The sequence below is a fragment of the Gopherus flavomarginatus genome, chromosome 1 (assembly GCF_025201925.1).
Source record: "Gopherus flavomarginatus isolate rGopFla2 chromosome 1, rGopFla2.mat.asm, whole genome shotgun sequence".
NCBI classification, from domain to species: domain Eukaryota; kingdom Metazoa; phylum Chordata; order Testudines; family Testudinidae; genus Gopherus; species Gopherus flavomarginatus.
Genome location: NC_066617.1, coordinates 3,475,911 through 3,489,497, shown reverse-complemented (window position 1 = coordinate 3,489,497; position 13,587 = coordinate 3,475,911). Strand labels below are relative to the sequence as shown.

General features: G+C 60.7%; 1 protein-coding gene across 5 annotated transcripts in view; it reads left to right on the top strand.

Annotated features, from left to right (window-relative positions):
- SBF1 (SET binding factor 1) overlaps positions 1–13,182 on the top strand; it is a 159,248-nt gene extending 146,066 nt beyond the window's left edge. For 2 of the 5 annotated variants that reach the window (XM_050920143.1, XM_050920133.1), the window contains 18 exons: positions 456–595; positions 1,117–1,324; positions 1,964–2,160; positions 2,322–2,459; positions 3,634–3,726; positions 4,111–4,188; positions 4,922–5,106; positions 5,499–5,675; positions 8,050–8,151; positions 8,261–8,446; positions 8,629–8,755; positions 8,836–8,966; positions 10,400–10,633; positions 11,564–11,674; positions 11,937–12,151; positions 12,385–12,472; positions 12,575–12,706; positions 13,056–13,182. In XM_050920143.1, coding sequence (XP_050776100.1) covers positions 456–595; positions 1,117–1,324; positions 1,964–2,160; positions 2,322–2,459; positions 3,634–3,726; positions 4,111–4,188; positions 4,922–5,106; positions 5,499–5,675; positions 8,050–8,151; positions 8,261–8,446; positions 8,629–8,755; positions 8,836–8,966; positions 10,400–10,633; positions 11,564–11,674; positions 11,937–12,151; positions 12,385–12,472; positions 12,575–12,706; positions 13,056–13,154 — 2,641 coding nt within the window. In that variant the 3' untranslated portion in view covers positions 13,155–13,182. The remainder of the gene's footprint in view (positions 1–455; positions 596–1,116; positions 1,325–1,963; positions 2,161–2,321; positions 2,460–3,633; positions 3,727–4,110; positions 4,189–4,921; positions 5,107–5,498; positions 5,676–8,049; positions 8,152–8,260; positions 8,447–8,628; positions 8,756–8,835; positions 8,967–10,399; positions 10,634–11,563; positions 11,675–11,936; positions 12,152–12,384; positions 12,473–12,574; positions 12,707–13,055) is intronic. The other 3 variants (XM_050920167.1, XM_050920158.1, XM_050920152.1) reach the window with 2 other exon arrangements.
- The last annotated feature ends 405 nt before the right edge of the window (positions 13,183–13,587 follow it).

Here is a 13,587-nt window from a genome sequence, read left to right as displayed (position 1 = left end):
CTGATTCCCTACCCAATCGGACTCTAAGGGGTCCAGGCACCTCTGGGTTCCTCCCTTCATCTTGCTGTGGTCTGGGGAGTGGGGTTCCTAGCTGGAACTGGCTGGTCTCTTAGCCCCCATCTCTGACATGGCCCATGGTAACTGCCTGGCCGTCCTGTCCTCTCGAGTGGGAACCTCGCCTTGGTGGGCCCGAGTCTGCTGGAGCTGGGGAAGGTTGTTTCCCCTGCCCTTCGTGGCAGGGTTGGTGCAAGTATGACTGTGGGTGGCACCAAGGGATGCTCCTGCCTCTGCTTTGCTCATGGTCTAACTGAGTGTTGGGGTCTCTCCTTCTCATGCTGGGCTGGGCGAGGTCTGTGGAGCCCCCTCTGGGGGCAAGGTCTCTGTGGCCACACCGTGGCGTGTCGGGCCTGGGGTTGGTACCAGGTAGGCCTCATGCCCCCCTGCTCTCATTCCAGGACACTTTCCAAGAACCTGATGAAGAATGCCAAGAAGACCATTGGCCGACCGTACGTGACCCGCAAGAAGTACACACCACCTACTTGGGAGCAGCGCAGCAGTCAGCACTTCCAGGAGGATGACGAGGATGAAATCTCAGGTTGGGAGCTTCCCTGGCAAACAGGTTGCCTCCTGCGTGGGAAGCCTGGGGGGGCCCTTGGAGCAACACGTCGTGGGTGAGCAGTGGGGTCTCAGCCTGTGAGCGCCCAGGAGCTGGGGTCTGCTCTGCAGTGTGCGGTGGCTTGGCTTGGTCACCTGCTGTCACTTGCAGGAACGCAGCCTGGCTCTGTGCCCCTCTGGTGCCAAGCCACAGAGCTGCTGCAGCCTGGGAGCTCACAACCCGGCTAGGTGTTTAGCTCAGCCAGTAGAGGCTTATGCTTTTCAATCCAGAGGCTCCTGGGTTCAGTCCCCACAGTGCCTGGCCCGTTCCTGGGTATCCCATGATGCTGGCACCCCAGGGCGGGGCAGCTGCACCCTCATCTTCTGTCGCTGCTGCAGCAAGGCCAGGCCTGGGGTGCATCAGACTGTGCCCTGGCCCCAGAGTTCATCTCCCTCTCCCCCTGCTGGGGCTGTGGCCTCCAGAGCGACCTGACCCCCCACCTCTTCCGTCTGCCTGTGCAGTGTCTGAAGAGATAGACAGAAGCACCCTGACCCCCTCCACTATCATCAAACCTTCAGACAAGATGACCCTGAGCCACCTCGTGGAGCGAGCCTGCTGCCGTGACTACCAGAGGATGGGGCTGGGCACGCTGAGCAACAGCCTCACCCGCTCCAAGAACGAGCCCTTCCGCATCTCCACGGTGAACCGCATGTACGCCATCTGCCGGAGGTGAGTACCCAGTGTGAGGGGCCATCTGCTGGAGGTGAGTACCCAGTGGGGGGGGGCCATCTGCCGGAGGTGGGTACCCAACATGGGGGGTACCCAGTGTGAGGGGCCATCTGCCGGAGGTGGGTACCCAGTGTGAGGGGCCATCTGCCGGAGGTGGGTACCCAACATGGGGGGTACCCAGTGTGAGGGGCCATCTGCCGGAGGTGGGTACCCAGTGTGAGGGGCCATCTGCCGGAGGTGGGTACCCAGTGTGGGGGGGCCATCTGCCGGAGGTGGGTACCCAGTGTGGGGGGGCCATCTGCCGGAGGTGGGTACCCAGTGTGGGGGGTACCCAGTGTGAGGGGCCATCTGCCGGAGGTGAGTACCCAGTGTGAGAGGCCATCTGCCGGAGGTGGGTACCCAACATGGGGGGTACCCAGTGTGGGGGGCCATCTGCCGGAGGTGAGTACCCAGTGTGGGGGCCATCTGCCAGAGGGGGGGCCCCCAGTGTGGGGGGCCATCTGCTGGAGGCAGGTACCTGGCACATGGGCCACAGGTGGTTCTGGGGGGCAGCCCAACTGGGGCATCCCCTTCCTCCCTGCTGCGCTATTCCCGTACTGTGGCATAATGGTGGCGTATGGCCTGTGCTCTCTCCCGCAGTTACCCAGGGCTGCTGATTGTCCCGCAGAGCATCCAGGACAACACCATCCAGAGGATCTCCCGCTGCTACCGCCAGAACCGCTTCCCTGTCATCTGCTGGAGGAACTCCCACACCAAGGCCGTGCTGCTGAGGTCGGGGGGGCTGCACGGCAAGGGTGTTGTGGGCCTTTTCAAGTCGCAGAACGCCCCTACTACAGGTACCTGCCTCTGTGACCAGGGGGCGCTGCGTGTGCCTCTGGGGCATGCACCGTCTCCCGTAGCAACGTGCCGGCAGCGCCCTAGCCAGTAGCTTCTCCCCCAGCACAGTAGTTGTGCACGTGCCTAGTGAGTGTTGCTGACACCCCGGCTCTCCTTGCAGGCCAGTCGCAAACAGACTCCACCAGCCTGGAGCAGGAGAAGTACCTGCAGGCAGTGATCAACTCCATGCCGCACTATGCTGACACCAGCGGGCGCAACACGCTCAGCGGCTTCACCTCTGCGCACATGAGCAGCGCAGGTAAGGGGGCATGGGTCAGTCCGCAGCCAAGGAGCCGCAGCACAGTGGGGAGAGGAGGGAGCAGGCCGGGCGTGCCCGCTTCTTGGGCTGGTGATTTCAACAGGCCTCTGGCTTTGGGATCCTTTCAGCTCAGCCAGGGAGCCTGGGCAGGGCTGTGCTGTTGCAGTGGGAAGTCGGGTTCTGCCCTCCCCAAGGTGTCCCCTTTAGTGCACCTCTGTGGGCTCAGCTACTGCACCCTCCTTTCCCCATGGGGCTGGGGAGCCCAGGCGCCGTCAATGTGGGGCAGGTCTCAGAAGGCCCTAAGGCCTGGGGCTCCCTTACAAGTGCTGGCTGACTGGAGTCCCTGCACCAGGCCCGCCCTGGGGGCTGGGTGGGGCTGGCAGGTATGGATTCTGTGAGCAGCGAGATGTCCAAGCACCTCCTGGCCACACTGTGCCCGACTGGCAGGGCTGAGAGCACCCAACGGCTGGGGCTTTGAGCAGCGGATTCAGGTGAGTCTCATGCCTCCTGTTCCTTGTCCTGCCTCTGTCTCCCTCCTCCCGCTGCTGGGAGAGCAGGGCTGACCCAGCGCCCTGCATCCTGCACCAAGCTCCATCCCCATTCATCATCCGTCTGCACCATCCCAGGCCCAGCGCGGCCTAGGCTATGGCATGGGACCAGTGAGCTGGGGGAGCCATTGGGCAGGCTCCACCATGGCTCCCAGTCTGCCTTGGAATGAGAGAGGCGGCTGCAGGCATCTCCCTAGGGCCATCTGTACCTGGGAGCCCATCCAGCCCCGCTCCCGGCCCGCGTCTGGTGAAGGGACGGTGGGCAGAAGTTAGACTGGAGCTGCGTGGGGAGAGGCTCCCGCCACAGCAGCAGGTGTATCTGCTTTGGGAGAGGGGTTGGGACAGAGCTGAGTGGCACACGCAGGGAGAACGTGTGCTGTGGAGTGTCTGGCAGCAGGTGACCAGAGCCTACTGCTAGAGCTGTCTTGCAGTGTGGGACCCTGCTGTGAGGTCTTGCCCCATGCTCTGGCCTCTGGCTCATCTTTGCTGTTGATTCCAGCCCCGGGCGCCGCCTCCTCTGCTTGCTTTCTCTCCCCCTCCCCCCCGGGGGGCGTGTTGCGGGGGGCAGGGAGATGCTGGGGGGACAAACAGCAAAGCCAAAAGCTGGTGTTTTGTTGGTGCTACAGATTCTTCCGACAAGAGGCAGCCCAAGCTGGGATCGCTCATGAAGCAGGTGATGGGAGGGAAGGACGATGGGCCAGGCACTATTAGCCGAGGAGGTGAGGAACGCCGGGCGCAGCTCCCTGCCCCGCAGGGCCCTCACCTGAGAGGCTGCTGAGCCAGGGCAGCTGGCTGTAGAGTAGATGCTTCACCTTTGCTTCCCCAGGGCTCGCAGAGCGTACAGGGCAGCCCCACGAGGAGATGGGCCTGTCCTCGCTGCTGGGGGTGGGAGCCTAGTGTCTGGCACTCGGATCACCTGGGAGCAGTCAGCTGGGGTCACATCATTCATACCATTCATTGTGCTGCTCACTCCATCTCGCCCCTGGGGCACCACTTCCCCCACCCCTCCCAGCTCAGCAGCCCATCCCCGGTGAGTGCGGCTCGGGGTGAAGCACATGGCCTGCCGCCCTTGCTGAGACTCCTTTCGTCCTGTACTTTCTCAGTGCTAGGTCCCAGAGCTAGGGTGGTCACTCTGTCCACCCCCAAGGGTGCATCGGTGAAGGGCCGCGAAAGTCCCCGAGGTACTGTACTGTTATCCGCCTAACCCACCGGGCGCTAACCCTGGTCATGTGACTGATTGCCCCATGTAACACCACGCCCCCTTCACATGACTAACCCACACTCCCAGTAACTCCTCCCCCAATCACAGGGGTGAGCTAATGAGCTGCTGCGTGCTAATGGCTCCCTGCCGCCTGATACCTTGTCACTGAATGGCTTGCCTTGCGCAGTTCCTGGCACTGCAGGTAAGTGCGCCCTCAGCTGATTCTGGAATGGGCTCTCAGGTTTGCTTTAGGCGCCTCACGCATCTGCCAGTACTTGGATACCAGGAAGGGGGGTGTAGTGCACAGGGACAAGGAGCAGCTGGCAAGAACCCCACAGTGCCAGGGGCAGATTGGTGCTGCTCGCAGAGCCAGTGTGGGCTGGGCAGGGCAGGGCATCTGTCCAGAGAGGTTAATCTCAGCTGTGCCTGCAGGAAGGACAAAGGCTCCAGAGCCTCTGACCTCTGCGGGCCTCAGCTGCCCAATCCACATGCTGGCGGGTGAGGGGAGTGAGAAGCAAACCTGATCCTGCGAGTGCACCGGGAATCTGGGCTGGGGCCGGAGCAGCTCAATGAGGAGAGCTCAAGGAGGAGAGCTGCTCGCCCCCCAAGCTGGATGTCCGGGAGAAGGTGGCAGGTGACAGGGCAGGCCAGAGGCCACGCGGCCTGGGAGCCAGCTGAGCGGGCCGTGGCAATGACCCTGCCCTCCCTTTCAGGCAAGTGGGGCAGCATCCGGGCCAGCGGGCGCATGAGCAACTATGTCTTGAACATGGAGATCGGGTCCCGCCTGGCTGGGAAGGACCTGCTGAGCGCTCAGCACAATGGGGCCCCCTCTGAGGCCAGCTTCCTGCGCCAGCACCGGGCCTCCCTCTACATCATTGGGGACAAGTCGCAGCTGAAGGTAATGACTTGGCGACCAGGCAGCATGTCGGGCAGGCCCAGCGGGGCAGGGAGCTGTCTGAGCCATCAGCAGCAGGAGCAGTGTGTGGAGAATGGGGGGACTGTCAGGGAGGAGTGGTGGCTTCATGGGAGGCACCCCCCCTGCAGCCAGGATCGGTGTGGAGAAAGGGACCCACTGCAGGGACCAGCCCCCTCTGGGCAGTCAGGCTGCCCCTGCACAGTGCCCCAGAGTGACTAGTGCAGCTACAGCTGTTCCTAGTAAAAGAGTCCAGGAGTGGCGTGGGTCCCACTGCGAAGGAAGGGCTCCGTGAAGGGAAGGGCAGGCAGACGGGAATGGGCCTGGTGCTGCCCAGCCTGTGCTCACCTGGGCTGCCGCTCTCGCCCTCTGCCCAGGGAGTGAAGCCAGACCCTCTGCAGCACTGGGAGGTGGTGCCCATCGAGGTGTTTGACGTGCGGCAGGTGAAGGCCAGCTTCAAAAAGCTGATGAAGGCCTGCGTGCCCGGCAGCCCCTCCACAGACCCCAGCCTCGCCTACCTGCGGACCCTGGAGGAGTCCGAATGGCTGTCCCAGGTCAGTGAGCAGTGTCAGACGGGCTGTCGCCGAGGCCGGACCTGCTTCCACACCTGGGATCCTACAGTGTGAGGGGAGCTGGTGCTTGAGGCGGTTGCTGGGGTGTGTCACAGGAACCCCAAGGCAAGGGGTGGGGGTTCGTTGCTGGGTCACTGGGACAGGACCCAAGCATCATGCCAGCTTCTAGTCAGTCATAGGGTTTAGGGCTAGAAGGGACCAGATCATCTTGTCTGACCTCCAGGACACCAGCAACCACATGGTAAACCCGCCAGCCGAAATTCAACCAAGGTATTTCAGACTAGCCTACAGTGTGCCACAGGCAGAGAGACTAGGTGGGACCAAGGCCCACCACTGCCTGAGGCCCCCACAATGGCGGGGGATTATCTGAGATACCCCCCGATGATCCTGGCAAGTGACCCACACCCGAGGCTGCAGGGAAAGGAGGAAAATCCCAAGGTCTCTGCAGTTGGACATGGGGCAACATTTCTTCCCAAGCCCATGGACAGTGATCGGTTAGATCCTGAGCAGATAAGCGCCAGAGTGAGTGTGCTCGGTGCCACCTCAGGGCTGTCAATGGGAACTGTCATGGAATGTGGCATTTCCAGTGCTTCCTGGCAGGGATCGGTCCTAAGCTGATGCTACTCAACCTCTCCCCAGTGATCTGGTGAAATGGGTAGGTGATACCGAGCGGTAGAGTGCTGTGTCACAAGATGAGCACCATCTTATAGGGTGATCTGGATCGCTTGGTAAGCTGGGCCCATGCAAAATGTGTTTAAATACAGGTAATGGCAGAGTTGCACAGCTAGGAACGAGGATTGCGGGCCTCATGTGCAGAATGGGGCCTGGCTCCTGGAAAGCACAGACTCTGGGAGGGAGCTAGGGTCAGAGTGGACAAAGAGTGCAACATGAACTCCCAGTGCGATGCTGGGAGCAGTGACTCAGAGCAGGGAGGTGATTTTACTTCTGTACATGGCCCTGATGAGACCGCTCCTGGGATACTAGGTCCAGTTCTGGGGTCCACATTTTAAACAGGTTACTGGAAAATTGCAGTAGGTGCAGAGAAGAGCCACAAAAATGATTTGCAGGGCTGGAGAAGATGCCTGACAGTGAGAGACTTATGGAGCTCAATCTGTTCAGCTTGTCAAAAAAGAACAAGAGGTGAAATGATTATGCTGATTAGACCCTTTGGGGAGAAGATGTCAGGTTCTAACGGGGTCTTTGGTCTAGTGGGAAAGGCAGAACAAGAAGCTACGGGAGCTAGACAGCCTTCAAGTAGAAATAAGGCACCATTTTGAACAGCAAGTGAGGGCTGCTGTGGGAAGTGCTGGGTTCTCCATCCGCTGGTGTCCTCAGACATCCGCTGGATGTCTCTGGAAGGAGCTTTCCCCAAACACAGGCTCTCGGAGTCAATACCTAGGGGTAGCTGGGTGAGATTTAACACCCTGGGCTATACGGGAGCTCAGAGTACGTGGTCCCTTCTAGTCAGTGGATGCACTGGGGAGTATGGGATTCCTGCCGACTCCAGTCTGGCTAGGAACACACCTTCCCATCCAGGAAGGGACCTGGTGATGGGAGCTCTCCCAAGAGCAAAGCTGCTGGGATTGGCTGGCTCCAGAGGCCTCTGTCCCAGATCTGGTCAAGCTCCCACTGCTAGATGCTCTCTGGGCCGCTGTGCAGGGATCCAGGTGCTGACTGCCGTGTGCGTGCTGGGACTGGATGGAGGCTAAGCACTGTCCCTGCTCTGGGCCGCTAGGCACACACACGACCTCAGATCTCGTGTCTGACTCTCCTCTTGGCAGTAGGGACCGCGCGGCCTAATTGCCTGGGCCCTGAACAAGTGCTGTCTGCCCGAGGCGAGGCCAGCCCAGGTTCTTTGGTGAGTCTGGTATCTGAGTTTGGGCAGGGACCCATGTGTCTGAGTGGAGCCATTCCCTCTCCCTCTGTGCTCTGGATGTCCGGCGCCAGTCACTGCCTGCTCATCTACTGGGGGAGAGGGGTTCTACAGGGACTTCCAAATAGCCTGAGTCTGTGCCCTTGATGGCCCCACGCTGCTCCTTGGTAGGTTGGGCAGGGGAGTGTTGCTGAGTGGAGGGGTGTGGTGTGTGAGTTTCATTCACACACAGCTCTCTGGGTTTGGGATCCTTCTGTTCCCGTCACATCCTTGGGTCCAGGGGATTGGCAGGTCCGAGCCTGGCAGACACTTCACTGTTGTGTGTGACATAAGGGTCTGGGCTGTCCCCATATGTACTTCAGAGGCTCTGGCCTGCTAAGCTCACCAGACTTCTGGGAAAGGCTGTTACCCTGTTGTCCCCTGCTCGAGGCCAGCCCCAAAACCCCCCCAATGTCTTGTTAACCTCTTGTGCTGTGTCCACAGCTCCACAAGATCCTGCAGATCTCGGTGCTGGTGGTGGAGCTGCTGGATACAGGTTCCTCTGTGCTGGTCAGTTTGGAGGATGGCTGGGATATCACCACACAGGTAGGAGTCGGAGCCCTGCAGCAACTGGCTGGCACGGGCTGGCCTCTCCCAGCTGCTGGCTTGAGGTCCCAGCCCCTTGTGGGCCGTGACTTTGGCCTTCCTCCTGCAGGTGGTGTCCTTGGTGCAGCTGCTGTCAGACCCCTACTACCGGACAATGGAGGGCTTCCGGCTGCTGGTGGAGAAGGAGTGGCTGTCCTTCGGGCACCGCTTCAGCCACCGCGGAGCCCAGACCCTCGCTGGTCAGAGCAGCGGCTTTGCTCCTGTCTTTCTGCAGTTCCTGGACTGTGTCCATCAGGTGAGCCCTGAGCAGCCTGGGCTGTCAGATTTCAGCACAGGGTTAACCTGTGTCCTGGGCCTCCTCTCTGGCCAGTGGAATCCAGGTGTAGAGCCAGCCCACCACTTGCATGGAGCTGCAGATCCAGTGGTCTGCTGGGTGGAGGCTGCTGTCCATTTGGCTGTGTGCTCGTCTCTCTGCAGATCCACCTCCAGTTCCCCATGGAGTTCGAGTTCACCCAGTACTACCTGAAGTTCCTCAGCTACCACTACGTCTCCAATCGGTTCCGCACCTTCCTGCTGGACTCGGACTACGAGCGGATTGAGCTGGGTAAGGGCTCTGGGCCCCTGGCCCCGTCACCAATGGGCGGCACTGTCAGCTGAGCGGCCTGTCTTTCTCTCTCCCCACAGGCCTCCTGTATGAAGAGAAGGGCGAGCGGAAGAGCCAGCAGGTCTACAAGTCCATCTGGGAGTACATTGACCGGCTGAACAAGAAAACCCCTGTCTTCTTCAACTACATGTACGCTCCCGAGAATGGGGAGGTGAGCCTGCTCGGCTGGCCAGGGACGCCGGGCCAGATGTAACCTTGGCCTCCCACAGCCTAGTGCACGATCCAGGGAGACCTCCCTCCATCCCACTGCTTGGAGGGAGCCAGGGTCTGACTACAGCTTTTTTTGCCACCCCAATTGGTGAAGCGGGGGTGGTGAGAGAAAGCCACGATCGGTGGTACTTCAGCAGCAGCTCCACCACACCGCTTTCATTTTTCGGTGGTGGGTCCTTTGCTCCGAGAGGGACTGAGGGACCTGCTGCCGAATTGCCACCGAAAACCTGGATGTGCTGCCCCTTTCCATTGGCCACCCCAAACACCAGCTTCCTTCGCTGGTGCCTGCAGCCGGCCCTGGAGGGAGCGAGGCAGCCCAGCTGTGGGAGTGACACAGGACGGAGGAACCTTGCCTTTCTGAGGGAGGCCCCAGTCAGGCTGAAATGAAGGAATAGCAGTACCCTTCCTCTTGAGCACAGAGACCGGGCATCCCCGCATCCCGTGCAGTCTGATCCAGCTGCAGTGCTGCCTTCCGAGTGAAAAGCAAACCGTCCTGGGGCCATATGGCGAGGGGACTTGGGAAGCAGCGAAGTCAGCGGGTTTAACCAGCTGGGGTTGCAGGATTGCCCTGCTGTGGGGCTGGGGACGGCTGTATGACCACCCCTGAATGCTTGAAATGGAGTCAAGACCTCTAAAATCAGGAGCTGTCAGAATCTATGAACCAAAATGGAATGTTTTCATTCGCTCCCGCTGGTGGAAGCCTGGCCTGGCCGGCCTGCTGCCTTGGTTTCCCTCCAGAATTTGGGCAGAATCGACATGTTCCAGTGGCATGATTGGACTAAGTGTAACCAGCGTTTTCTGAGGGATGGGCTCCACCTCTTACGTCTCAGCCTCTGCCTAGGGCCTGATTCTTACACCGGTGCGATGGCCAGAAAGCACTTGTGCTTGCTCACTGGCCCTGCCCTGCGTACACAGCTGCAAAGTGCCCCGTTGTTCTCACTATGGGGCCTGGTTTTCACATGGTGGGACACGCAGGAAGTCGGTCACCTGCTCACTGGCTGCCCCTTACCCCAGGACACTGTAACAGGCTGCTGGGCACTGAGTACAGAGGGGCCCAGGGCGGCCAGCCAGGTTGAGAACCTGCTCCGCCGTTCTGCCTCTGGCCCATGCACCGCAGTGCGATCCTGGATGCGGGTGTGGATGCAGCAGCACGGGGAGCAGGTGCCTACTTGCTGGCCTGGAGCCAGTCTGTCCCAGCTCTCCAGGGTTCGGCAGACCCACATGGGGATGACTTGCCTGTGGGGACCCCCCTCCTGTTGCATGATCCCCAGCCCGGCAGCAGAGTTCACCGCCTTTCTGGCCATTGTGGCCTCACTGGGCCAGGCACTGCGGGGGGGCTGCAAGGCCCTGCTTGAGCACTTCCCTGTTCCTTAGGTGCTGAGGCCATACAGTAACATCTCCAACCTGAAGGTGTGGGACTACTACACCCAGGAGGTCCTGTCCGAGGGCCCCTCCTACGACTGGGAGCTGGTGCAGGGGCAGCCGGAGCACGTGGAGGAGGTGGATCGGCAGGACTCCAGTGCCCCACAGACCAAGCGCAAAATCATCTGGCCGTGCTACGACAACCGCAGCCGAGTGGAACCCGACGCCATCTCCAAGCTGCTGGAGGTGTGTGGGGCATGGGGGAGGGGCCCTCCCAAATGAGAACATAACGCCCAGACTGGATCAGACCAATGGTCCATCTAGCTGTGTCCTGTCTTCAGAGGGAATGATCAGAACAGGGCAGTTGATCAAGTGATCCATCCCCCATTCTCCAGTCCCAGCTTCTGGTAGTCAGAGGTTTAGGGACACCCAGAGCATGGGGTTGCATCCCTGATCATCTTGGCTAGTTGCCACTGATGGACCTGTCCTCCAGGAACTGATCTAAATCTTTTTTGAGCCCAGTTATACTTCTGGCCTTCACAACATCCCCTGTCAACAAGTGTTGGGTGAAGAAATACTTCCTTGTGTTTTAAACCTGCTGCCTGTTAATGTCATGGGTGACCCCTGGTTTGTGTGTTACGTGAAGGGGTAAATAACGCTTCCTGGTTCACTTTCTTCACATCCTTCATGATTTTACAGACCTCTCTCGTATACCCCCTTCATCATCCTTTTTCTTAGTTGAACAGTCCCCGTCCTGTTACTCTCTCCTCACGTGGGAGCTGTTCCACCCCCCTAACTGTTTTTGTTGCTGTCTCTGCACCTTTTCTAATTCTAATAAATCTTTTCTGAGCTGGTGCGACCAGATCTGCACGACGTGTTCACGGGATGGGTGTGCCAGGCAGAAATCCACCCCCCTGGGCTGGATCAGGCTCTGCTCCCCCAGCAGGCCCCTTGCAGAGCCCCCCAGCGCTCCCATCTGCGCTGAAGCTGGCACTCAGACACTGCCCATGCCACCTGCTCCCCACCCCCGTCTCTGATGGCGCCTGGCAGGGATTGTCTGTGTGCAGTGTGTGTGGTTGCAGCTCCTGAATTTCCTGGGACAGGGCCCATCTCAGGGTGGGGGAGGGGTGTCTTGTCTTTCCACCTCTTCAGAATAACCTCTGACTCCTCCTGCAGGAGCTGCACAACCTGGAGGCAGAGCTGGGCCAGGTGCCGGAGCGCTGGAAGGACACGTGGGACAAGGTCAAAGCCTCCCAGCGCACAGAGGCCCGGCAGGAGGCCAGCAGGGTAGGTCTCTGAGCCGTCCATGCCAGAGGGTCCTGTGAGCCAGGGGTTGGGCTGGGCTGGGAGGAGCAGTGCACCAGGAGCCTGCTCCGGCACTTGGCTCAGGGCTCCTGGCTCTGCCCCCAGCTGCCTGCGTGGCTGAGGAGGGGCTCACAGTGCCCTGTGCCCAGGCCCAGTGGGTCTTGTGTGACAATGAGACGGTGCCAGTGGGGGGTGGCTGGTGGGTGGGACCCATGCCCTCACTTCCCTGCTCTGTGATGTGCAGATGGCGTCCAGTTCCCTGCTGATGTCCTCCAGCCTGTTGCCCCACCGGCGCTCGCTGGGGGTCTACCTGCAGGAGAGCAGCGTGGGCTCCACTCTCAACCTCAGCCTGGACAGCGACACCAGCAGCACCTCCACCCCGTCCAGCGGGAAGCAGGGGGGCCGCAAGAGCACCAGCAACCTCTACAGCCAGTTCCAGATGTCGGAGAGCGAGAACAGGTGAAGGGAGCTCTGGCTGCCCCGGGGGAGATGGCCAGGCCGTGTGGGCCCTGTGGTCAGCAATGAGCCCTATTGCTTGGGATGGGGTGTGGGTCCCATGGGGCCAGCCCTCTGCAACTCAGCTGGTTCAGTCTCTGGCTGCTGGGAGCCGAGCTCTTTGGTTCATCCCCACTGGGCTCTCGCCCCCCGGTGCACAGCAGCAAGGCACTGACCCGCTGTCTGGCTGCCCACAGGTCCTACGAGGGGACGCTCTACAAGAAAGGAGCCTTCATGAAGCCCTGGAAGCCCCGCTGGTTCGTGCTGGATAAAACCAAACATCAGGTACTCGAGGGGCTGGACAAGGGGAGTAGCTCAGCCGACCTGGTGTTGACGTGAGCTCGGGACTTGGGGACACCGGCTGACGCGTGGCACTTTTCCTTCCAGCTGCGGTACTATGACAACCGGATGGACACGGAGTGCAAAGGGGTCATTGACCTGGCAGAAGTGGAGTCCATCACCCCCGGCACTCCCACCATGGGGGCCCCCAAGACAGTGGAGGAGAAGGCCTTCTTCGATGTGAGTCCCCAGTGCCGGGGCAGGGGCCGGGGGGTGATAGTGGCTGGACCAAGGCAGCTGAGCACCAGCTCTGCATTGGACAGCAAGGCCGGCACTCGGGCCCCTGAGTTGAGCTGTGGTCTCTGCAGAGGACACCAGTGGTACAGACTGTGCCAGGCACTCGCCACCTCCGGCTGGAGCCAAGTTGTGTGTCCAGGAAGGTGCCGGCCCCTAGCCAGTCCTGCCTGCCCATCTCCCCAGGTGGGGACCTGGGGCCCATCGCTAGCTATGTGCCCTGCCTGGCAGACTGGGCTGCCTCTCCTGCCCCCGGCGGATGCCCTGCCTCAGCTCTCGTCTTTTCTCCCCATAGCTGAAGACGACGAAACGAGTTTACAATTTCTGTGCCCAGGACGTGCAGCTGGCCCAGCAGTGGATCGACCGCATCCAGAGCTGCTTGTCGGACGCGTGAGACTGGCTCAGCAGCAGCCCCCGTTCCAGGCATGGAGTCCCCCGGGCCCCGGTGCATGAAGCAGAGGCAATGCCCAGGGTTAGCACCTGAGCTGGCCCAGGTCTGACTGACTGACGGAGGAGGAGGCCGGAGGCCTTACTCTCCCCCACTGCCAGGGGCACATCGTACTGGAAGCCCCAGGCCCCCTGTGTATTCAAGGACAGTAGCAGGGGTCAGGGCAGGATCAGTGTGTTACACTATGGTAGGAACTGTCCAGCACAGGAACTAATTGCATTGAAATGTCAGGCTAGAGGCAGTGGGGATCCATTCGTACAAGCCCACTAAGCCTGTCTGAGCCACACAATTACCGGCTCCCACCCCTGGCAGGACATGGACCTCGGGTCCCGGTTCCCACCCCAGGCAGGATATGGGTCTGGAGTCCCTGGCTGGGCAT